At 43.6% G+C, this 24,624-nt stretch overlaps 3 protein-coding genes across 7 annotated transcripts in view; 2 read left to right on the top strand and 1 right to left on the bottom strand.

Annotated features, from left to right (window-relative positions):
* LOC109468099 (ankyrin-3-like) overlaps window positions 1–9,112 on the top strand; it is a 93,292-nt gene extending 84,180 nt beyond the window's left edge. For all 5 annotated transcript variants that reach the window (XM_019766340.1, XM_019766339.1, XM_019766338.1 and 2 more), the window contains one exon: window positions 7,590–9,112. In XM_019766340.1, coding sequence (XP_019621899.1) covers window positions 7,590–7,794 — 205 coding nt within the window. In that variant the 3' untranslated portion in view covers window positions 7,795–9,112. The remainder of the gene's footprint in view (window positions 1–7,589) is intronic.
* On the top strand, window positions 2,528–6,513 carry LOC109468100 (proline-rich protein 36-like). Its single transcript, XM_019766341.1, has one exon. The coding sequence runs from the start codon at window positions 2,619–2,621 to the stop codon at window positions 5,046–5,048; it is 2,430 nt and encodes an 809-aa protein (XP_019621900.1). The 5' UTR covers window positions 2,528–2,618; the 3' UTR covers window positions 5,049–6,513.
* A 3,480-nt stretch (window positions 9,113–12,592) lies between the features above and the next one.
* LOC109468105 lies at window positions 12,593–24,395 on the bottom strand. The gene is given in 15 exon segments (XM_019766350.1): window positions 12,593–12,845; window positions 13,312–14,350; window positions 14,352–14,929; window positions 15,369–15,515; window positions 16,099–16,176; window positions 16,727–16,826; window positions 17,099–18,113; window positions 18,608–18,721; window positions 19,076–20,923; window positions 21,627–21,830; window positions 22,125–22,289; window positions 22,737–22,935; window positions 23,209–23,414; window positions 23,572–23,748; window positions 24,186–24,395. Coding segments are annotated over 15 exon segments (6,108 nt in total). The 5' UTR covers window positions 24,328–24,395; the 3' UTR covers window positions 12,593–12,749.
* Between the last annotated feature and the right edge of the window lie 229 nt (window positions 24,396–24,624).

Genomic DNA, 24,624 nt, shown 5'->3' with positions numbered 1-24,624 from the left:
TGGGAAGGCAGTTGCAACCCAGAGAGATTACCTCCCTCCTCAATGCAGTAAAAGGTGCTGACAGACAGCTTACCTCTAATGAAGTGGAAACTGTTACCATGGCAGCAGAATCTGCAGAAAGGCCACTGACCACTGGAGAAACAACAAGCCTTCTCCAAGCATCTAAAGCAGCAGGCAGAACCTTGAAACCAGAGGAAACAACTGCAGTTATTGATGCCACCAAGGCTTTAGAAAGACCTGTAACAGATGCTGAGGCAAAGTCTCTTCTGGCTGCCATAGGAAAGGCAGGAAGGCCTCTAACGTACGGTGAAGCCGTCTCAATTGCATCAGCATCCAAAGTGACTGGTCGTGCGGTAACACCAGAAGAATCAGTAGCAATCCTTGCAGCTACAAAAGCTGCAGGCAAACCTCTGTCACCAAGTGAGGCATCATCTATTGTTCAAGCAACTAACACTGCTGGTCGGCCTCTGACACCAGATGAAACATCCAGTGTTCTCCGAGGTGCAGAGGCAGTAGGAAGGTCAGTATCCCCTGATGAAGCCCAGACCATTCTGGAGGCAACAAAAGCCACAGCTGGTCCACTGTCAAGGGAAGAGGCTGCCTCACTTGTTGAAGCCAGCAAAGCTGCAGAAAGGCCGCTTACAGCAGACGAAACATCTACTGTTCTTAGAGCTGCTAATACAATGGGTCGACCACTCCGTCCAACTGAAGTAAAGGCTCTCCTTGAAGCTGGCAAAACAATAGGAAGACCTCTTAGTCCAGAGGAGACGTCAGCTATTCTTGATGCCACCAAAGGAGTTGGGAGGTCTTTAACGGCAGAGGATGTAGCTGCCATCATGGCTGCTACCAAGGAAGTAGGACGAGCACTGACACCAGATGAATCTGCATCTCTCCTTACAGCAGCAGGTATCGCTGAACGGAAGCTGACTCCTGTAGAAACTGTTGCAATAATGAATGTGGCCAGAGCAGCAGGGAGGCCACTTACCCATGAAGAAGCAAGTGCACTGATGGAAGCCATCAAGGCAGCAGGAATGCCTCTTCAGCCAGATGAAATAGCAGCTGTGTTACAGGCGGCTAAAGCTGCTGGAAGACCACTTACACCAAATGATACATCCAGTGTAGTGGAGGCAGCTAAGGCCGTTGGAAGACCGCTTACAGCTGTAGAAATACTGTCCATCTTTGCAGCAACCAAGGTTGCAGGGAAAGCCCTCTCACCACATGAAGCTGGTGGTATTCTTGCAGCTGCAAGGGTCACTGGAAAGCCGCTGACTACTGAAGAGGCGCAGTGTATTTTAAATGCTGCAAAAGCAGTGGTCACCAGAGCTCTTACACTTGATGATGCCATCTCTTTGCTGGCAGCTGAAAGGGTAACAAAAAGGCCCCTGACTCCAGATGAAGCTATAACTGTTGCTGAAGCAGCTGACTTGGCCTCCAGACCATTGAGGCCAGAGGAACTCAGAGCAATTCTTGACACTATAAAATCTCGCAGGAGAGCTTTGAAAACAGGAGAGATCAGATCAATTCTGGATGCAATAAACACAGCTGGGAGACCTTTGACACCGTCTGAACTTGCCAGCGTCTTAGAGCCTATGTCAGTTGAGGAGAGTGGTGGTCTTCTCGAGGCAGCCATGGTGGCTGATCGCCCTCTAACACTTGATGAGAAAACTGCAGTCATTGATGCAACCCAAGCTGCAGGCAGACCTCTAAAACCCCAGTGAGGCTGCATCCATTCTAGAGGCAGTGAAGGTGAAAGGAGGTCAGTTAGACCCAGAGGAAACAGCTGCAGTTGTAGAAGCTGCAAAAGCATCAGGAAAGCGACTGACTTCTGCAGACATAATGTCAGTCATCGATGCTGCTGTATTCAACAAGAAACCCCTCACTCCAGAACAAGCTGTTACTATTGTCAATGGAACAGAAGCTGTGGAGAGAAAACTCAAAAGCAGATGAAATGACAGCGTTACTTGATGCTGTTAAGACCTCAAATTGTTCACTGTCACCTGAAGAAGCAGCAGCAATTCTGGAAGGAACAAAAATTGTTGAAAGACCGCTTACTCCTGAGGAAGCTTTGAGTCTGATAGAAGTTGCAAAAGCTGTTGAAAGGAAGCCAAGTCCAAGTGAGATCTCCTCTGCTGTTGAAGCAACTAAAATTGTGCAAAGAAAACTCTCACCCAATGAAGCTACAAGCCTCATTGAAGGTACTAAGTCAGTTCAAAGACCTCTGACATCCACTGAATTACAGTCTGTTGTGAAGGCAACAAAGGATTTGGGGAAAGCTCTCACACCAAATACTGCTGCCAGCATTCTGGTAGCCACCAAGGCTGTGGAAAGACCACTAACTGCTAAAGAAATTGAAACTGTGGTGGTAGCAACTAAAGAAGCTCAACGACCCATACAGTCAGATGAGGCACTCAGTCTCACAGAAACTGTAAAATCAACAGAAAGATCATTGATATCAGATGAAGCAGCAGCTATTCTTCAGTCAACTGGTCTTGCTGGGCAGCCATTGACAGGTTTGGAGGGCGATGCCATTGTCAAGGCAGTAGAGCTGACAGGAAGGGATTTGAGTGCAGAGGAAATTGCCGCTCTTCGAGAGGCTGACAAAAACAATAGGCAGGCCAATGACTATGGATGATGTAACTGCCATACTTGAGGCCAGAAAAATCAAAGGAAAGCCACTAGATCTGGTTGAAATTGCTGCTCTCTTTGAAGCAACAAAAGCAGCAGAAAGAGCACTTTCAACTGAAGAGGTTTCCAGAGTTCTGGAAGACCCAGAATCTGTGGAAGAAATTCGAACAGCAGCTTTAGCAGAGCAGGTAGCAAAGTTGAAGGAGCAGGTGACATTGCTTGGTGAACAGGTGAGCTCAGCTGAGGAAGTACGCTTCTCCTCATTTGAAGATGAGCCTGAGGATAAACCCAAACTAGCAACATTAGAAGAGAAGGCAGCCGAGGTAGAGGAAGAGGAAATGAAAGACAAGGCTGAAGCAGAAGCAAGAGAGGAAGAAGAAGGAAGTTCTGAAGAAGTGTTTGTGGATGTTGAAGAGGAGATTGAAGAAGTTAGCCAGTTCATGGCTCCACAAGCACCTGCTCCAACACCTGAGCAGGAAGAGCCTGTAACAGCTGGATCAGTCTCAGACTCGGACCAGGTGGAACACCTGGCAGAGATTCTCAAGACAAAACCACCGTTTGAGTTTGAGCAGCCGGCAATGGGAGATCAGGAAATGCTGGCTTTGATGGCCGAGGAAGTTGTCATGGACCAGTTGTCTCCTATCGAAGAGGAGACAGAACCGGGTTCGTCCTCCTCTGAGACAGAAGACGCACCCAGGAAAAGTCGGTCATCGCAGGCCCTCATGACTCCCATTGAAGAGGAGACTGATTCAGTCTTATCCGACTCAGAGGCAAAGCCGGTTGAAATGCAGAAAACGGCAGTTGAAGCCTATCTGAAATCACTCCCTTCACAGATGCCAATCATTGAAGAAAGCACTGCAGAGTCATCAGCTGCAGAGGAATTAGTAGAACCTTCTCAAAAGGAAACGTTACCAAAGGCAACAGTCTCTGAGATCATAGAGCCTGCACCAATTTTCTTTTCCTCTGTCAAGTCTCCCTTCCGTTCGAAGGCTCCGATGGTGTTTGAGGCACGCCTGCCGCTTACCTCTGATTCTGAGTCAGAAACAGAGCCGTTCGGCACACCACCAAAACAGCAGTACTTCCAGCCTAAAAGGCAGCCTAGCGGGCCTGTACGACTAACATCCACCGGCAGGTCACCTGAGGAAATCCGGAAACCCATAGCTCAGAAAGTCTCAGCTGTACCAGGCACAACTCCTGTAGCTCCCAAACCAAATGGCAGTAGTGTTGAAATAGGGAAAACATCCCCTTTGATGAAGAAGTACCCAACACAACAAAGGTTTGATGTGGAAGAAGATGCACCTCAGTATGCAGAACAGAAAGAGGAAATCCCTCTGTATGCACCAGAAGTAGTTCCAAAGCCTGTTTCCAGAGCTCCTCCCCCAGTTTTAACAGCACCTGTACAATCTGTGATTGCCCCACCCATCGTAAGGCCACCATCACCACCTGTAACTTACCAATCAGCTATACACGAGGCCCCACCGCTCCGACTGTCTCGCCCTGTGAGGGTCAAACCTATACCACCTGTCCTCACCATAGAACCATCCCCAGAGATGCCACGTAAACAATTTGCTGAAGAAACGTCACCAGTTTTCCAAAGAACGCCTACTCCACCTGAGCCCTCTCCGGTTAAAATGGCTCCATTTCCAGCCTATCAACAGAAAGTATCACCAGTGTACACACCACCCAGGGTGGAGGGTAGACAACAAAAGGTATCAACTCCTCCAAGTTTGCCAACTAGTCCGTACTTGAAGACACCTCCACCTGTACCACCAAAACCAAAGAGGCCAAAGTCATGGGCAGGGTTGAGCCCTGTTAGCCCACTACAAATGAAGTCTCCCACACCTTCTGAAGACACCGAGGTGAAGCAAATTCTGCTCTCTCCTACCGAGGCTAAGGGTAAAGGCATACCAACAGAGGAGGATGTCCGTATGTACATCAGTCCTCTTCCACCCTTGGAGGTCGGTGAAGAGGAGGCAGACAAGCACGTGCAGAGGACGTATGACGAGGATGAGACTGGCAGTCTGACGTACCTGGAAACCGTGACTGTCACGTCTCCACCGCCCCAGCAACCCAGCCCGATGCTGCAGGAGAAAAGTCCAACGTTTGTGGAAAGGGAGTACAGCGAAGACGAGACTGGAACTCTGACATTCGCAGAATCAATCTCAATACCATCTGTGGAAGTGACTTCTGAGTCAGAGCTGGAGGCAGATTTCAGGGAAGAGGATGAGATGGGATATGTGGAGCGTGATTACGATGTAGATAAGTCAGGGAATCTTAGATACACCGAGGCAATACGGTCTCCCTCTCCGCGCCTGTCACGGCCACAGAGTATGACTGAGTCGGAGTTGGAGTATGAAGCTGAGGAGGTGACCCAACTCCCACACCAACAGCCACGTCACCCGTCTTCTTCGGTACAGATGTAACAGGAGCGGCAAAGTCACCCACCACACCTAGTCAGCTGAAAACACCTCCTGTAGTCCCACCCAAAACCTGGAAGGAGTTAGGCCTGCCAACTCCCTGGCCTGAGGGTTTCCAACCTTCCAAAACTCCATCTCCTCAACCACCTACACACAAAGGGACAGGGACAGCTTCAGGGCCCCCAGAACCCCCTGTCAGATCCTCATCCAAAAAGCCAATTCCTTCCCCACGGTCATCATTACAAGCCCCAAAACCCCTCCCAGAGCGAAAAAGACGTGATTTCTGGCGAGGTGTATAGAATGAAATTATTTTTGTAGGTAACAAAGGGGAGGGAGAATCTGACGGCTAACACTGTGGTAGGAAGGGGTGACTTTGCTGTTCTAATCCATGAAGTATATTCAGTACCTTAATTACTTGTATATGATCAACAAGTCTGCTGTACAGCAAAAGCATTATTACTTTGTAAAAAATCTTTCTCAATCTGGCATTAAGAAACTAAAGCTGTCATATGGTAACCACTGCCTCGTAGTGAGAGTGAGTTAAAGTTGCAAAATATTTAAAAGAACACAACATTATCATTTCTGAATATAAGTTATTCTATTGTATCTTTGTAAGTCCAAAGAAAAGCGAGCAAGATTTTGCTGCATAAACTTAAAATATTGTAATAGTGGCAGTAAGGCATTTTTCTGCATTGAGCAAAAATCATATTCTTAAAATGCTTCTCAGGGCAGAGGCTTGTATTTTCAAAAGCTCAATGATAGCATTTGATTTTGCAGACTGCATGTAATGATAGAATAAGCAGATGCAACATATTTTACTCAAGTGGCATGTGTCATCAGTGACATTAGAGTCATCGCATTCACTCCCAAAAGCACAGGGTGAATCGTTCTTAGCAGATTCTTGTACCTTCAATAGTACCTCTCTAGTGTACTCTCTAGGGCTGTTCCAATGGAGGCATGGAACACTGTCCCTAGATTAGTATGATATCTGCAGCAATACTTTCAATTGGGACATGTCCCATCCAAAAACAACAAAAAAATTGAATTTTAAAAAATCACCGTAAATAAGATGCATGTCACTTTTCTAGTGTAGTCCTATTGAAGGTCCAATATTAACTGCACTTCCCCATCCAATGTAGTTGAGAGTTGACACTAAAAGTGTTCTGTGGTCAAGTACTGCCTGGGTTTTCATTGTTATTTTCTTAGATGTGTGACATGAAGATGTAGTCTTGCCATTTGTGTTGTATTTTACTTCTGAGGAACCAAACTTGACTGCCACGTTGGCCCCATGTCAGGCATTGTTTCCAGTGGTTAGGGTTAGGTCAGGTGATGATAGGAAAGGGACTAGAGATAGTGTCAGGAACGGGTCTCTATTTCAAATGTACTGTACTGTATGATGTTTTGTGGGGCCAACGCGGCAGCCAGAAAGGTTTGGTTTAACAGCAGTGAGGACAATAATATTGTGGTATTGACGTGTCCTTGTGCTTACTTGTCTTTAAAAAATAAGTAGATCACAGGCAATGCTTCCTCTCAGAATCAAAAATAAATTGCCAGGAAAAGTTATTTTTTTGGATACAGTGTGTCATCCACTACACATATCCATAGTTTGGGGAAGTGCAGTGGGGTGTTGAGTAGATCACATCACCACCCCCCTCCCCCTTCATCCCTTTTAGTCTATGTTTCCTACCCTACATTTCAGCTGTTTGTCTTGTACAATAAAAGAACTAGTTCTTGTCCAACCAACGGTGTCATGTCCATTTTGCCGCATAACTTACTCTCATGTTGTACATTCAATCAAACTGTACATTTAACACAAACTGTACATTCAACACACAGTAAGGTTCTGGTTAGATTTGCATAGCAATACTTTCAACTTGTCAAAATCTGTTTAATCTTCACCACATCATATACAGTGTACCTCAATTCACATTTTAGAAGTCGATTTGTCTAATTCACAATTATACGTGTAGGTTTCAGTTTCATGACATTTTTGTAATGTTTGCCAACTTCACATTAGGTCTGTACCACAACTAGATACTGTACATGTAGTCATTTTTAGGTAGAGAAACACAGTGGTCAGAATAGCGACTTGCGACTACTGACAGCGACTTGTTTACTCTGCTTGCGATATTGTGGAGAAGAACAACTGTAGGTGACATTCAAACTACTTTCTCTAACCCCTATCAAAGGACTGAAAATACACTTTACACTTGATTTTGACCTTGGGTGGTAAGAAACACTTGGGGTATAGGAGTTTAGATAGATGAAGGTTCCTCCAGTCTTCCATATGTCCACTGTGCTGCTGCAAGCTACATTGTACCACATCTGTCACTTTCCAGGTCAGCTTTCTGTCACCAACTTTTCTTTACTCTCTTTCTCACTTTCCATTCTCATCCTTGCCTTAACACTTCTGGTGCTTTGATATCATTGAACAATGTCCATTCATACTTTGCTTGAGACATGTTGATATAAACTTTCTTGTTGACAGATGACCATCTACAAAAGGTTTGCAAACGTGGTGCTGACTTTACCGCTGTACTTTCACAGGGTCATTGTGACTAAGACCACGCGGACCGTTGTTGCGGAGGATGGGGAAGAAATCGTCACCACGGAGACGACCACTTCTGGTCCCGAGGGAGACGAAGAACACGACGAGCTGCGGCAAAATCTGAGGGAGATCGTGGAAAGCATGGATGAACACGAGAGGGTCATCCATGGCGAGGAAGACGCAGAGGGAGAGCACCACAGCTAGAGAGCCTTGCTCACGCATTGAAGTGTGTAAAGAGGAGTTATAATAACAAACATTGGATTCTCATATAACAAGAGGATTGTTTGAATAGAGAAAATTGTACAATATACAGTTGGAGCAGCTTTCATTGTCGCAAGAAGTCTCCTTTCCAAGGAGGTTGAAAAAAAGATTTGCTGACAAAGATGTGTATGTAGTCAGAGTGTGGGACTGATAAAGGAGGCTATGTGGCGCTTTATCCTGGTATCGGGTGGATGTGAATAATTTGGCAAAGTTCTCACACTAGCACAGCAAAAAAGGCTAAGGTTGCTTATGCATGAAGAAGTACACAAGAATGTCACAGATAACACATTATTCCCAGTGGCTTTGGATAGAGTGGTAGGGGTGGAGGGAAGTTTCAACTATGTGAATATACTGTTTGTTGCCTCTTACAACTGCAGTAGAACTAAGACTTGTGAATCAATTAATGTAATCTAGTGAATAAGTCCAATAATCAGTGACTGCAGAAATGTTTTTGATTCTAAGTATAGTGAATGTCACAAGCTGGAGGAAACTATGGTCCTTCAATCGGAGCATATACAGCCTTTCTCTGTCCCCTGATCATGAGAGAGGGGAACTAAGGGATCTACAACAGAAAGGACCAATATAAACTTCTCAACTTACTGGCATTGTATTCTCAATTGTCTGCTTTTGAATCAAGATTTTGAACTATGTGAAGAGAGGAAACAAGCTAACTTGTTGAAGAAAATCAATACATAGGACGTCACCAGTATCATAGTGTGTTCACTAATGCTTTGACATATATACAGTTTACTAAATTTCTCAAGCCAGGAAATATCGTCAGTACTGTAAGATTGATTAAAAAAATATGTAAGCAACTGATTTTAGATTCTTTGCAGAGATTTTATCGCATGTTATTGTAATCATTTTAACCTCTACAATAGAAAGTGATTTTAATGCTTCTATCCCATAGAACAATTTGAATGTAGGCCCTGTTTTGAATGAGATCTCACAGATGCTGACAACTTGTGTGGCTAATGTATGTACAAATTCTCCCAGAAAGGACCGAATTTTCTATATTGGCGTGGCCAAGTTCTCAAAAAGTATCTAGATTTTGAGAACATTTTATCACCTGAAGGGTTGTAGCTATAAACATTATTGTGTGTGATGTCTGGTGATTCCTGGTAGTCATAGTAGAAAGAGTATACCAAACTGTAATGTCATGGATTGTGTGTTGCACCATCAAGTAGGAACTGCTGCCATGTTTGTATGTGAGGACATCCAGATTCTGCTGTTTCCAATAAATGCTTTGTCCCTCCTGTAAGGCTGTCATTGGAGTATTCCTGCGTCTCTGTCACTCCATGGTTATACATTGTACAGTGGCATGGGTCTGTATACGTATGCTATGATTATAAGTATAACTGGTTGGTGTGTGAGCAAGAAATCATCTGAAACTTGTGCATATTTTCATTGCCAATTTAGGGCAGCATGTAGCAAATCTGACAGTTTACAGTAGTAATAAGGCACCTGGTGTTGAATTTGCCATGGATCCGCTCCGCAGCGGCCACAAAAATAACTGCAGTAGCGGGATGCAGTTTGAGACACCTGGTGTAAAAATCGCCATGGATCAAAAGTGCCCCGTGGCGGCCAAAAAAATCACTGCAGTGATAAGAGTTGCAGTTTGAAAAATCTCCATGGGTCAAAAGCGCCCCATGGTGACCGAAAAAATCACTGCGGTGATAGGAGTTGCAGTTTGAAACACCTGGTGTAAAAATCGCCATGGATCAAAAGCGCCCCGTGGCGGCCAAAAAAATCACTGCAGTGATAGGAGTTGCAGTTTGAAACACCTGGTGTAAAAAGCACCCCATGGCGGCCGAAAAAATCACTGCAGTAATAGTCCTGTAGGCACAGGGTACTCAATAACCCCCTTGTAAGCCATAACTTGTAACTTCGCAGTCTTCGCAATCCAGTCGTACCGTGGATTGCATTGCTTCTTTTCGGGGCTCTAGTCTAGGCTAAGACTACTGAAAGTGTGTCCCTGTCCTTGGTGCTGAACGTTGTGTGTAATATATGCACTCGGTAGGAGTTTCGTGCTGTTGGAGTCAACATTCCACCACGCGAAACTCATACAAGGCTAGGCGCCTACTCCTACTGGTTGCAGGCTAATAGTTACGGTGGGGGTGGGGTGGTTGCAGGCTAATAGTTACGGTGGGGGTGGTGTGACAGAGAGCTAACGCCCCGAGAGAGAAGGCTACACCACCGCGATAGACTGGCTACAAGCAAGGAGGTTCAACCTCCATGTGATAACAAGCTGCATAGACCTAAAGCCTGGTTGCCAGCCTGTAATTATATCCTCGCCTAAATCGATAAAAATTTACCAACAAAATGAAGAGAAGGATCTGCAGTTTTCATGCATTTCATGGTCCGGCTGGGCCTAGAATAGATGAGGTTACTGATTGAAACTGTACTAGCGGCGTATTGTTGAAGCGGTCGAACGTCACACAACACCGTGTAAGAAAGTCGCCTCTGAAGAGAGGAGAACATTTTAATGTTTTGATAGACTATTACTAATAGTCCACAATAGACCGACGATAAAAAAAAAACATGTTCGTGACATAAGACTGTCAGAAAACGGACTAAATCAGAGGAAGGTCACAATCTTCCAACATCTGCTTGAAAAATGTAACCGGCAGGCCGGACCGGTTGCCTCGAACAACCGCCGCGCCCGAACGATGCAGCCCGGCCGCCGACGCCACTTATCCTATCCTCTTAGGTAGTACGCCTTCCCTAAAATGTAATTATTAAGAGTTTATATCATAAGAATATGTTATTAGTGTTTGAAATATGCTAATGTAGGCTTAATATCTGCTGTAATCCGCAGTATGAACAGTTATACTGTGCTATGATAGCCACTTCCGGTTGTCGCCTGCTCTCCGCGCGGTGCTGGAAAAATTCACGTTCTGCAAACGGCGACTCCGCGAAGGGACCGAAAAATCGGAATAAAACTTCAACGTACGACTTTTTTCTTCAGTATAATTTGTAGACAATAGAAAACGTATGACAGAACTGTTGAAAAGCTATTGAAAATACTAAGCATTTTCTAGAAAGATAAACATTTGTACATCAATCAAGTAAAGATCGTAACCCCCAAAGACACCCTAAATTCGGCCTCTCGCAAACCGGAAGTGCAAAAAGGGGCGTGTCCGTAATAGAAGAGATTTCAGCCCACTCCCGGATTTCGGCGATTTGGGAATTGCCGGAAGTCAAAGGCTCGTAAGGGGTTTTCAACTTTTTACAGAAAAATTCATATAATGACTTTGTCAAAGTGTTTATAGGCCGAAAACGTATCGTTTTATTTTCTTTAGGATTTGCGTGAAATATTCAGCCACAAAGTATCGAAATTAACGTGTTTTTTGAGGCTAGAAAAATATTTTAATCCAGGACTGATTTTAATTTATGTACTGCTTATGTTTAATCCTGTTTGTCAAAAACATATATCGACACAAAGAATCACTCATTTTACACATTATACTGCAGTGTTTTCGTAATTTAACCTTTTTAAAATGTTTTGTACGTATTTCCCAACCTCAGCCTAACCCATAATTCCCCTTGTTTCAGACTTTGACAGAATTTATTTCCCCATTAGCACTATCTTGAAGAATAATAACATTGTTTATGTTTATAACTTACCCTCAATATTGCTGCCTACATACATTTATTTATATATAGGCAGCAACAAATCTCTCCAATTCCTTTGGATATACATCCAGGCTGCTCTCTGGATATATGCTGTTCCACATGTGGTTGAAATTCTTCAGCTGTTTTGTCATTGTTCTCCACCACCCTAGTTTTCCTACTGGTATTCAGATATAGTAAGGTATGTATATTGTGCTTTTCTGGTTTTGTCACTAGTGTCCTTTCATTTCTACCTCCTGAGGATAATGGTCTCAATACACTCTTGTTTGCATTTGTTGCCCTCACTTGATATACTGGTAGTATTAGGCCAGAAGATATGGAGAATTCTTCGTAAACTTTTATTGTGAAAAGTTGACAATTTCTGACATCTTTCTGAAATCATTGACATTCTGAGCCATGAAGAAGAATTTGTTCAACACAAGTTCTGCTTTTCTAGAATCTACATGTTGTTCATTATGTTTAACCAAGGTTTAACCTCCTTGGTTTAACACACTTCCTGCTTTACTTACATTGTTTATCAATGCCTTTATCGGCATCTCTTCTTTATTATGCAGTACCATTATAGTGAAGTACAAATTGAAATACAACGAGACATATCGTGAAATACAAAATTTTATTTTCCAAAAAAAATGTTAGACCAAATTGGCAACATGACTTGTTAATATCTCCAAACATCCACCAATAAGGCTCCGTACCTCCTTGGCAAACAACTGGTAAAAAACTTAAAAGGTTCCCAAAATGATGCAACTGTATGCACACAAACATCAAGATATAATTTATAGAACAAGATAGACTCTTCTATAGATAGATTAACTAAAACTGTTCCATACAAACTAGCTATCTATAAAAATGCAAACCTTCACAAAGGAATACAGGGAAGCGATTAACACGTAGGACAACTCTTTTTGTGTCTGGATGGCAAGTTACGTCACCCAACGTTTTACTCATATTTCACATTTGTACACATCTGTAGTGTTTGAAGCTGACAATCAACCATATATAATGTAGTTAGGTAAAGAAGGTATAGCATAAGCAAATGTTGACTTCAGACTTTTCAACTTCAAAAAATTAACAAGATTTTAACTTCCGAACTCATCGTACTGCACAGATCTAGCCCAGTGGATAAGCATGAGTTCTGTTCTTAACTGTCTCTATAATATACCATGATGGATGTAGAAGACTTCAGAAACTGTCTCTCCAACAAATAATAATAGAAATATAACTTTCAAGGCCTGAGACCTAATGTTCACTGGCCCTTGTGGTCCCTACTGTTGGGACTGTGGTGAATCCATGTCTCGGAGGTGAGGGTTGTTGACCACCTTCATACGGATGGACTTCCTTGCAGTGCGCCGGCTTCTTCCCTGGATGGACACAAGATGGCTTGAGTCAATCTTGTCACTCAACTCACATCTAATAATGCAGCTTTGCTGGTCATTTACGATACAGACCAACCTTTGGTAACTTCAATAATCATATATATTTAGTCAGTCAGTCTAGAACAGACATTTTTTTATTACTGTGCAAAAGAAAAGTACAATTCAAACAAGGTTTTCAATGTTAAGAGTTATATAAACACTTTTATGGTACATAAGTAGGTGGTTTTTGAAGTCAATGATACCAGGCCAGCTTTGAGGCAATAAACATCCTTACTTAGACACAACTGACTATATTTAAGAACCTCAAATGCAAGAATTTAATTCTTTTGTACATGATCCTGAACAACTATTCAAAAATCTTTAATGAGATGAGATTTCATTGGGATCTGCTGATAATTACTTTACAAAGAAAAGGGCATTACTGAAGTGTATATGATGTACATTAACCAACCTTTCCAGGAAATACAGGTGCATCCTTTCTTACAACAGAAGAATCCACGGCACCAGTGGACTCAGCTGAGGATGACAATGGCTGTGATGCAATTGGCTGCTGCTCATCACCTGATACAAGATGACTGCTGATTGGCTGATTTGAATTTGAATGGACCTGCTTCTTATGTGGCACATTTTGTGGGTAAGACTTTCTGGCTTTTTGATACCTCTTGGGCTTTGTTGAAGACTCCTGAAGGTGAGCATCTTTGTGACATTTCTGTGTTAAACCTACAGTAGTCTTGTTGTCAGAACCTAGTGGATCTTGTCTTGATGGGCTTCCTAAGGACTTGTGTCCTTCTACCATACCATGTTCTTGGAAACTTGCTACTGAGGAATTTCCAGACACCAGAACACCCACAACATCCACCTGAGCCACCCCCTGACCAAAGGGTTTGTGGTGGCTGGGTTTAGACCCTGCTGCATCCCCGCCCTGTAGGGTGGTACTTGACACCGTGACCTGGTCCTGATGTGGGGAGGGGGGCTGGCAACTGGCAATGACTGGGTTCTTGTTGGGTGACCTCAGAGCCGTCAAAGTCATTTGGCAATGCCGATTATTCACGTTAGGAAGAGCAGGATTGGTGGGTCTGACTGGAAGGTTTTGAGCGGCACTGATGCTCCTCTGTCGGTTTCGACACATCACTGCATCCCCTTCATTAGAATCGATGGTGAGACTGGGACTGGAGAGGGACCTGAGTGGTTGCAGACTGACATGTTCTGGTGCAGAATCTGTGACCTGTTCAACAGCATCTGTGCTCATGGGATTGCTGATCACAGCAAACTCCCCTCTGTAGGACAACCAGGGTTCCAGGTCACCAATGTCTTCATCAGGCGTATGTTTATAAGGGTTATCCTTCTTCTCTCTACGTTTCTTGCTTTGTGCTGCAGGCTTGTCAGTTGAGATCTGGAGGCTGTCATCATTTCTGCCAGATTCAGCAGACTCTGTATCAGACGTAGTGCCAGTACCTTGTAGTACATCCTTGTAGTACATTGATGCATTGCATGCCTTCTTCCAGCCTCATAGAAGCAGTGTTCCTTTCAGAAGACTCTTGCTCTGGTGCAGGCATAGATATTTCTTCATTCTTTGACATGGTGGCAGATGTGGGTGAACCCTGGGCAGTAGCTGGATCATGGAATGCATCACCATTGGCATGCTGGGACATGTCAGCAACTTCCTGTGCATCTGGATTCTCCTGTACCTCCACTGGTTCAGATCCTACCAGCTTTCCCTGTTGTTCTACTGATCGTTTCTCCACAAAGTCTTCCTGCTGAGTGGTACCTGGGATCTGTTCTTCAGGACGGGTTGCCACATCACCAGCAGCAGATGGTACATTTTCACTTGTAACACAGAATACATGCTTTTCCTTCTCCATGTTTGGCTGAACTACAGATGAAAACCCTCCTGCAGGACAGCATTCCTCAGGCTCCCCCTGTACTACTGGTTTGTTGACTGGAGTTGACTGGTCAGCTGCAGGAACCTTGTAGACAGGTTGGTAGGACACAGTTGGGAGGTACTGATGCAGCAGCTGGACAAAGTAACTCTCCAGACGACAACCTGCCTGGCCAACTTCAGAATCCGGCTGGTGTAAAAACAGTGTGGAAAGATTTAATTGTGATACCATTATGAGGAAAACGCTCACACTTCAAGCATTTGACAAAATTTACATGTAATCAACCACTCTCCAAGCAGAGATTTCTGCTTTTTGAGATACTTTAGGCTTTCTTTTTTGTAGAGGTATCCTTTTTTGGTGGCTTGCTTCATACTGTCTCACCAATTGGATACTGTCTTATAGCCACAAAACATGATCTGCTTGGAGATAAGTTCTTTTACACAAATTAAATCAAACAGCAAACATATTATTATATACGAAAGTAAAGGTAAATGCAAGTACATAGACATAACGTTAAGTTTTAAATTAAAACCACATAGGGCATCCACATTAATAAAAATGTTGCGTCCACAGCTTCTGTCTAGTTTACCCCTGTCATAACATAACATAAAGGAAAAGTGTTACTCACTTTGTTGTACAGATGGCAGTTTCTGAAGACTTTCTTCATGTCAGCCAGGAACTGGTCAGGCATGATGATGTAGTACAGCTCTCGCAGCCTCTTCTTGATACAGTCTAGATCCATGGGATCTTTGACAATGTCATAGTAGTCAGGCACCTGTCAGAGGAGTGTTAGAAAGATGAGGAATTGAATGTGCAGTTTAGTAAACAATACCAGTAATGTTATCCCTAAAATGGAGTGGAAGGAAACTTTTCTCATCATCAAAATATTTTAATTTCTGATTCTCATGGTACTTAATGTTTTTGCTGTAACTTTTGTATCATGAGCTTATCATCAACAAATAATTTGTCTTTCCAATGTCCATTTCCCTCCAACCATGAAATTTTACCACTGTGAAGATGAAGTGAATTAATATAATATTTCAGCACCAAGGACAGGACAAACATGTCATATACCGATAAAGCACTTTCAGGACCAAGGACATGTTAAGTTACTTCCTGGGAAGAAAGCACTTTTCATCCAAATCTACATGTACCAATTTGATACCTTCTTGCTAGCAAAGGACTGTCCATTCAGCACCAAGGGCAAAACAAAGGACTTGCATCTTTCGCTTTTTCAATTGAACACTTAGTACTGGACATACAAAACTGAGGAGAAGGAAATTGAAAAACAATTTCACTCTCCATAATAGTCTGTTTGTGATTTTGACATGTGTAGAAACCTTTGCAGGTGCACTGACCTCCTTGACTTTAACAGGCAGCTGGAACAGTTTGCCATCTGGGTGGTCGAAAACAGCTCGTACCATGGCCTCACATTCCTGCATGGGATTCGGAAAGGTTAGTGGTGAGAACATAACCTGTTACTGACTAGTGATGCATGTGTACTAGCTGTATTTTCATCATTTGATGGAATTTTGCTGCTCATGACAGAAAAAAACTTTTCCCAATCCGTCATCTTTGACAGACAAAAATTGGCATGCAAAGATATGGAAAGAGTCATTAAACTAAGCTTAGTCTACCAGCCAAAGTTGCCCCTCCAAATGCAGGAAAAAGCAATTCAGAGGGTCAACAAAATAGTTATGGCTTGTCTTACTTTAAGAGACCACTCTTCAGATATCTTTAACAAATTTAGAGGGAGTCAGTAACAGTCAGAAATAGGAAGAGCACAGTTGTGAAGAACATACTTCAGGAACTGCAAAATAAAATCAAAGACAAGACAAGGGAAACATTTCTTTCCTCCATGAGAATTAAAACTGAAAGAGAACTTGACAATCCTCTGACGAGGATATCATAATTTGTACTTCTAAAACCTACAGACATTGGCATTGTGTACCAAAATGCCTACAGCTTCAAATCTTTATCTCTCACCTCAAAATAGTCAGGAGCCCGTCTCTGTTTGAGAGAAGCTGGGGTCTGAGGTGTCCGTCCTGCAGCTCTCCTGGAGGGGCTGGGGTCTGACTGTCGTCTTCTACATGGAAAAGGCAATCAGAGATAGTGAAGTTCACTTCCTCAATGGAAAGCAAAGCACACAAAACAATACTGCAAACTGCAGTTGTCAAGTATTCAGACAGGTATAGGTGTATTCTATATTTGTGTTGATAGCAAATATTTCCATTTTCCATTTTAACCTTCAAGAATTGTGGATTTTTGTAATCTGTGTAAATATTTCATGATAGGATAGTCTGAAAAGGTGAATTTTCTGTTGATAGCTTCAAAACATGCTCTAACAACTACACTTACCGTCTTTTACTAGACGAGGGCTTGTCTGGAGTACTCTTGGGAGTTTTTGGAGTGCTCTTGATGTTCTTGTCCACATCCTTGTCCACATCCAACTCTACATTGTTGGGCCCTCTTGGAGTGTTCTTGATGTTCTTGTCCATATCCTTGTCCACGTCCAACTCTACATCGATGGGCCAAGACACCAGTGCATCCACGAGGTTGGTTACTGCTGTAACAGCATACCTGGCATCTTCCTTGGACACACAGGACCCACCTGAACGGCTGACTACAGCAGGTATGTCTGAGGACTGTTGAGCCTTTGGGAAGGACCACCTTACCTTCAGGGGTGTCTTCAACTTGTCAGACTGTCTGTTATTCCTCCCTTTCTTCAAAGATGATGGCTTGCTCATTTCAGGTGTGATAACGGTAGGGTTATGCCATTCCTCAGTCAGAGAGGGTGTCTTCTTTGTCCTACCATCTTTAGGAGTACTGTTGGCAAGGTTTTGCAATGCCTCTCTACACTCTACTGGCAGAGAGGGAGTCGTCTCTTTCCCACTAGTGTTCATGGTTGCATTTTCCTTGGCAGATGTGGGTTTGCTCTTCTCTGGTGAACCAAGGTTTTGCCAGGCTTCCCGACACTGATCTGACAGTGCTTGTGCTCCTTTCACTTGTTTGGGAGGAACAGAGTAATCCTGGTCTGCTTTCCTCTTCTTTGGGGTGCTTCTATTCTTTCTAGCATTGCTGTTTGATTGTGGAGGATCTTTTGCTTTGCTCTCACTTGGCCTTGACTTTTTTGTCTTGGGAGAATCTTGCATGTTCGCTCTGACCAACAATCTCTCGTGCATCCGACTGTGGAACCCTCCACTCTTTCCACTTGACATGGCAGGGTTTGGGGCGTCCATCTTGGACATTTTGGAGTTGGAAGTATCTAAGAGAATAGTCTTCCTTTTGCCCCAGCCCTTCTGTTGAGCAGGAGATTTTCTGGGGGACCCGAGGTGTGCTAACAACTCAGGAGTCTGCGTTCCCCTTTCAACTGCTGCAAAATGGGGGCAAGAAAAAGAGTTAAAGAAGTTTAGAAAACATTAATTTTACAAAGTATATGATTGTTGACATTTTGGGAAAAAACAGATGTTTCCACACTTTCTTGACTTTCTTATCTTTGGATCAACAATTTCTAACTTATTTACACCATTGATTGCAGGAGCTATAAAATAGTAAGTACAAGTATTTCAAATATACAGAAAATGTGCATCTTGACAATGCAATATACAGTCAAAACTGTCCAAGAAGACACTCAGGGATCAATAAAATTTGGGCTATGCAGACAGATGGTAACTATAGACAGGATTCGTAATGCTTGTGTCAATGGAAAAAAACATCTCAGGGACCAACAAAAAGCACATGGTCTTTGTGTACAGGTGGTCATTTGCACAGGTTTGTATACATTTAACAGATTTAAAATGAAAGAATCTTATGTTCAACAGTTGGAAAACAGCTGTTTTTCATATGCACATGTAGCTGACTCCATACCTTTCTTCCCTTGCCGTGGGTGTCTGGACATGCTGTATGTATGTTGTACAGCATTACTCCATGGTCCACAGCCACCAGCATTACTGGCCCTCACCCGGAATACATACACAACTCCTGATGGAAAAGTACATGCAAAAAATCTTATAGCAAACTGTTTTTTTTTTCATTGCAAAACACTAGCTTTTTATAAAGAAACATGAGACAATGTTGAAACTATAGTATAAATGTGTCTAACCACCTTTGTGCAATTTGAATTATCGATAGATTTATTTCATTTACTGAATGTATGAAATGTCTCGATATCGTATGAGCTTGTCACTTGCTGTCATCTGCACATTCCTTAAGCCACCTAGGAAACCCAGAACTTCTTTTAAATTGTTACTCAAAATGTCTTCTGATGTAATTCCATCTTTCTTATATAAGAATCGATATTAAGTTTCTACAAATGAGTCAATTAAAGTAACATACCAGATGTCTCAACCAGTAGTGAGTGCTGGAAGGCAGGTCCGATGTAGATCGTGCGGAAAGAACGATTGGGGACTGATGATGTCTGTTTGGTGGTCTCGGTTGTCTGTTCTTCAGGCCTGGAGTCTTGACTGTGTGGTCCAGTGTTTGAACCAGGAGGAGCAGTAACTGCAGGTGTGGATGGCTGTGGCTTATCAGTTGGAGTTTTATCACCACTCTGATTTGTACCATTGGAAAGAGTGGGCCTTGTCTGCTGTTCAGATCTAGGGTCTTCCTGACTTGCTACAGTAGTTGTTTGGAGGGCAACATAAGGAATGTTTGTTCCATCTCTGCCAAATGCCAGGTTCTGCTGTTCACCTGGTTCAACACTACTGTTGTCTCTACTTGGAACAGTGCTGGTTTGGATGGAGCCTTTGGGAACTGATGTTGCATGTCTTCCAGATGCAATCAGGAGTTGTTCAGTACAGCTGTTGTCTTTGCTTGCTGTATTCCCAGTGTGAATGTCCTGACTATCTGTGTGCCTGACCTTTTCCCTGCGTACCTCAGATACTCCGTGTTGCCCTCCAACTGTCTCTTTGGCATTATTGGGCATCAAAACATGAAAGGGATTGGATGATAAGCTAGGGTCACTTGTTATGCCCACTGTAGTACATGTTGTGCTGAGTGTTTCACTACATTTCCCACTGGTTGTGCTGGGATCACCACACTCCAGTCTGTAGCTGCTGTACCCATTGTCCTCTCCTGTGAACACAACCCTGACAGACTCCATTGGCTGTGGGACACTCCTTGGTGGACTCACTTGCTGATTTGTATTGGGCTGAGTCGTTTCCATCAAGACAACATCATCATCACATGTTCTAGTTGATGGATCATTCTTTGACTCATGTGACTTCCTGTTACAGCTACCATCTGTTGGCTCAGCATTGTTTGTGTCATGAGAAGTCTGTTCTACATGTGTGGTATCCTCTGTTATCTTCTTTGTTTCTTCAAGGGTGCCATTCATACAGGGACTGTTTCCTGAGCCAGCAATTTGCTCTTTGTAAAGAAAAGACACTGATGCAGTTGTTGTAGTTTGATTTGATGGTACACATGGCTGCACAGGACTGTCTGATGACCTAGATGAAGCCTCGTCAGAACTCAGGTGCAGCTGGAAGTGAGCAGGACAGATACTGATGGCTGACAAGTCACTACAGGTGCATGGTAAGGCTCCTTTCCTGTTTGGCATTTCCATCTCTGCAACGGCATCTTTGTCTCCGTCCTTCTCTCTCACCACAGTAACTCCACGCTCCTCTGCACCCCTGGCTCCAGATGTGTCCTTATTAACTGTACTTGAGTCTATCTTCCATACTTCCGGTGATTGTTTATCAACATGACTCTGCTGTTGTCTCTTCAACTTCAACACTAGAGTTGGTTCTTTGTTAGAAACTGTCTCCTTTTCTCTGCAGTCTGGTTGCCTGATGGCCACAGGTTCTGACTTCTCGGCAAGGCAAGCTTCAATGGTTTCTGCTATGACATCAGTCATTGTTTTCTCACAGGTATAATGTGCTGCAGTAATACCTTGATGAACAGGTGTAACTATGGTAGGTAGTGTGTTAACACGTCCGTGTGGTGTAGAGGGTGTTGGAGTTGCAGTGGCACCTTTTCCCAGTTGGGTGTTCAGTTCCTCTACCGTCTTACTGTCTTTATCAGTACCTTCTTTACTTGGTTCACCCAGACTACCCATGTTAGCTGTTTGTATTGTCTGCACTGTTACACCATCCTGTGATGTCTTGTTCGGATCCTCGACTGTTTGCTGGTTGGGAGTGCTCACCTCTGCTTGACTGGAGGTTGACACTGTTGCAGATTTGTGCCCTAAACAAAGTTGATTAAGGATTAATGACATTACTTTGTAAACATATTCGCTGACTAACATCATATCTTTGTATCCAAATGTACATTTTGTACTTGTAAGTATATATACAATACAACACGGGGTATTCCGTATCGGCCGAGGTATCGGCCCGACCGCAGGTCGGATCGCCCCATGGTCGCAGGCCGGAGGGCGATCCGACTCGCGGGAGGGCTGGGAACGAGGGCAATGCGGAATACACCGTGTTGTATTTTATTTATGTCATACCCACCCAAGAAAACACGCCTTTCAATGCAAGATGAGCCAAAAGTTGGTGCCCCTAAACCCTCAAATGCAACAACATTCAGATTCTGTATTCGAATTTTCGAAAGTGGTGCTCGCGGTTAGGGCGAAACGCGTATGAATTGTTCTATGGAAGCCATGGAGCCCGGGCTGTACCGTAAAGTACGGCCTGGTCCGGAACCCGTTATCAAACGTTATCGCGGCCCGGGTATGATATAAATGAAGGATATTGACCTTTCAAAAGATTGCCGTATCAAAGCAATGAATATGTTTTGTAAGAAAGTTAGAACCACTTGTTTTAGGTCAAGCTTCGAAACTTGTTATTTCTGTTGTATTGTTCTTTTTTTGTCTTCTGCTATCAAAGGAAAGTCACTAATTTAAACATACATGCCAATAATGGCAATATATGCTTAGTTGACTCACCTTGATTATGTATCCTGGACACCATGATGGGTAAGATGGCACACTGCAGCTCAAACTCACACCTGCCTGCACCTGCCGCACCACCTGATAGCCACCTCCACCTCAGGAGCACCTGTGGACCTTGTGTGTGCATCAGCAGCTGGGGGGCAGCTGGGGGCGGCTGAAGACTACAGCTGCCAAGGCTGTCCACCATCAGCAACATTTCTGTTCACAGTCATAAAAAAGTTAAACAAGAAATATCCGACTGTGGATGAAGCGCAAAGCTTTTTCATTAGCTAGTGGTGCAGTGCTGCTTTGCTACGACTCAGGTTTATAGCCAAGCATGTAAAGTGCAGATATTGAAAAAAAGAAACAAGAGCGAAAGAGTCCATACAAATTAACAAAACCTTTTACATGGGGATTGTATGACAATACAATCAACTTCTGTTACAAAATTACAACAATGTCCATCACCTCAGCTGTCAGTGTCACCATAATGAAAATGAAAGGAAAACTAACCGTTTACAGGTCCTTGGTCCAGGTTGAAGGGAGGGAGTGTAGGGAAGGTGACCTGAGTAGGGACCAGCCTGTCTGCTGCTGCTGCCTTCTCCATCTCATCCTGAACCTTCTCCATCAACTCACCAAACTTCTGGTTACTTGGTCCCAACAACATGGTCTGGGACACTGAGAGGAGTCATGAAAATTTACAATTTCTTTATTTGTTTCATCAAAATTCAACAGAAGTAATACTTTAAACACCATTAAACCTGCCTGAGCGGCCTTCAAGTCAACCATAGTTTCCTGGTCCTGAATTTTTCCTCCATAGATGCAAGCATAAAGCAACCTGCCCAAAAAGGTCACCTGTCAAAGAAGACAACTTTACTTCAGTCTCTTGGGTAGCCTTCTTGGAGTGGTTTAACTGTACATGTTTGAATATCTTCGACAGGACTGTCAAATGACAAAGAAATCAAATAGGAAATATTGGATAGTTTCCACGTAATACTCAACAGTTTTATTTTGTGCTAAAAGGCTACCTCGATAGAGGGAAGGCTCTAGGCAGTTGAAACTGTTTACATTGCAGTGACTAAAAACAAATCTTGAATGCACAAATTTCATTTCACTTCCACCTACCCAGTTGCTGTGTCAACAAGCTAGCTTGCTGAGATGCCTCCACGGCACTCTGTAGCCGTCTAAGTTCCTGCTGTTGATGAGTGAACTCCCTGCTGGCCTGGATCATCAGAGATTCCTCCCGTTTCTTCAGCTTCGTCACCACTTCTGACAGAATGTGTCTCAGACACACCCTCACACTGCCTCTCAACTCTCGGATGTTCTGGTAAGAAAAACTCACAATTTTATAGGTGAAACATTGTAAGTGTATAAAAACACTAAACTTTAAAGCAATGGGATTAGTTATAGGGTTAGAGAAATCCTTCTTTGGTAGCTGTATGAAAATTTACCCCCCTGATCCTACCTGAAAAGGCTGTTGCTATTTGTACTTACTTGTACATGTGAAAACTTGAAGATTTCACAGATAAAGAACCAGTGCCATTTTTATAATGATAAGTTGGCACTAACTGTCATCAATGATCTAAGTAGCCCCTACCGTTTCTAGATGTTCCTGCGTGTTGCTGATCAGTTGTGTGGCGACCTTGGCTCGCTCTTCCCACGCCTTCAGCTGTTTGTAGCTTCCCCACAGCTCGTTGTGGATCCCTCCGTAGGACAGGACCCCTTCTGTAGCAGCACCTTCATCACAACACTTGGAGCACAGCAGCTTGTTCTGCACCTTACTGTACCAAACCTGTGGCAACCCTGATGGCACAGAAATTCACACCGCATTATTCATATCATCCTTCACAAAAGACAAGTTCAATGTGCTCAAAATTGTCATTGGTAAAGGTAAAGAAAACATAACCTAATGCAAAGTCATCTTCACAGTGGTACAGAACATGCCAACCTGAGTGCCTACCTAGATGTTTCTGACAGGTCTGTATAGTGTTCTGGCCATGACTTGGTTCTGCCATCAGTTGTACTGGCCATGGTCTGTATGGTACAATAGTGGATCTGCTTTGTACAGCCTTGCCCTCCATGCATTTAGTACAGAGGCCTGCCCTGCTGGCTATGTCTATCCACTGCACTAACATGCCTGTAGATAAGGAACATTTTAGTGCTTGTATGTATCATGAATTACTGTATGCAAGCTTTCTTAACTGTTGAATATTTCTCCATACAAAGTATCACACATCACTTTGGACATAAAGCCCTGTGTACATGTATCATAAAGAAGCTTCAGGCATAAGCCTGAAGCATCAAACCTCTACACCTAAAAGAACCCAATACACATGTTGAGAAGAGTAGGGGTGACTCAGTGTGGTTGGCAATAAACTTGTGCTGCAGCAAAGCTGCATTGCACTATAAGCTATTAAAAAGCATCATGCTCCACTTCAGTTGAGAATGATTGCTTTACCTTACATATGAAAAGTGCAAGATGAATATAGAGTTCAGACCTACAGAAATATATGTCTATCCCCTCAAATCCAACATATCAATCTCAAGCACTAATCTCTTCTATTGGAAACTTACCAGGATGCCTGCTACACACATGGGTCATCTGGGCAACTCCATGTGTCAGTGTGCTCACATGTGGTACACCGGTAGGAATGGGGAGTCTTGGCTCTACCACAAGGGATCCTTTAGGCTGGACTGTACGGTGCATCCTCGGCATCCTGGGACCTGGCTGTACTGCAGGCCTGGGACCTGGCTGTACTGCTGGCCTGGGACCTGGTTGTACTGCAGGCCTGGGACCTGGCTGTACTGCTGGTCTGGGACCTGGTTGTACTGCAGGCCTGGGACCTGGCTGTACTGCAGGCCTGGGACCTGGCTGTACTGCAGGGCTTGGACCAGGCTGTACTGCAGGCCTGGGACCTGGCTGTACTGCAGACAGCGGACCTAGCTGTACTGCAGGCCTCAAACCTGGCTGTACCGTAGGCCTCAAACCTGGCTGTACTGCAGGCCTGGGACC

This window comes from Branchiostoma belcheri, unplaced genomic scaffold (genome assembly GCF_001625305.1).
Source record: "Branchiostoma belcheri isolate BF01 breed outbred unplaced genomic scaffold, Haploidv18h27 scaffold191, whole genome shotgun sequence".
Classification (NCBI taxonomy): Eukaryota; Metazoa; Chordata; class Leptocardii; order Amphioxiformes; family Branchiostomatidae; genus Branchiostoma; species Branchiostoma belcheri.
This window is presented reverse-complemented; position numbering and strand designations above follow the sequence as displayed.

Bases quoted from the DNA above. Each gene is read 5' to 3' on its own strand.
- LOC109468100 (XM_019766341.1), top strand. From the start codon at position 2,619: ATGACTATGGATGATGTAACTGCCATACTTGAGGCCAGAAAAATCAAA.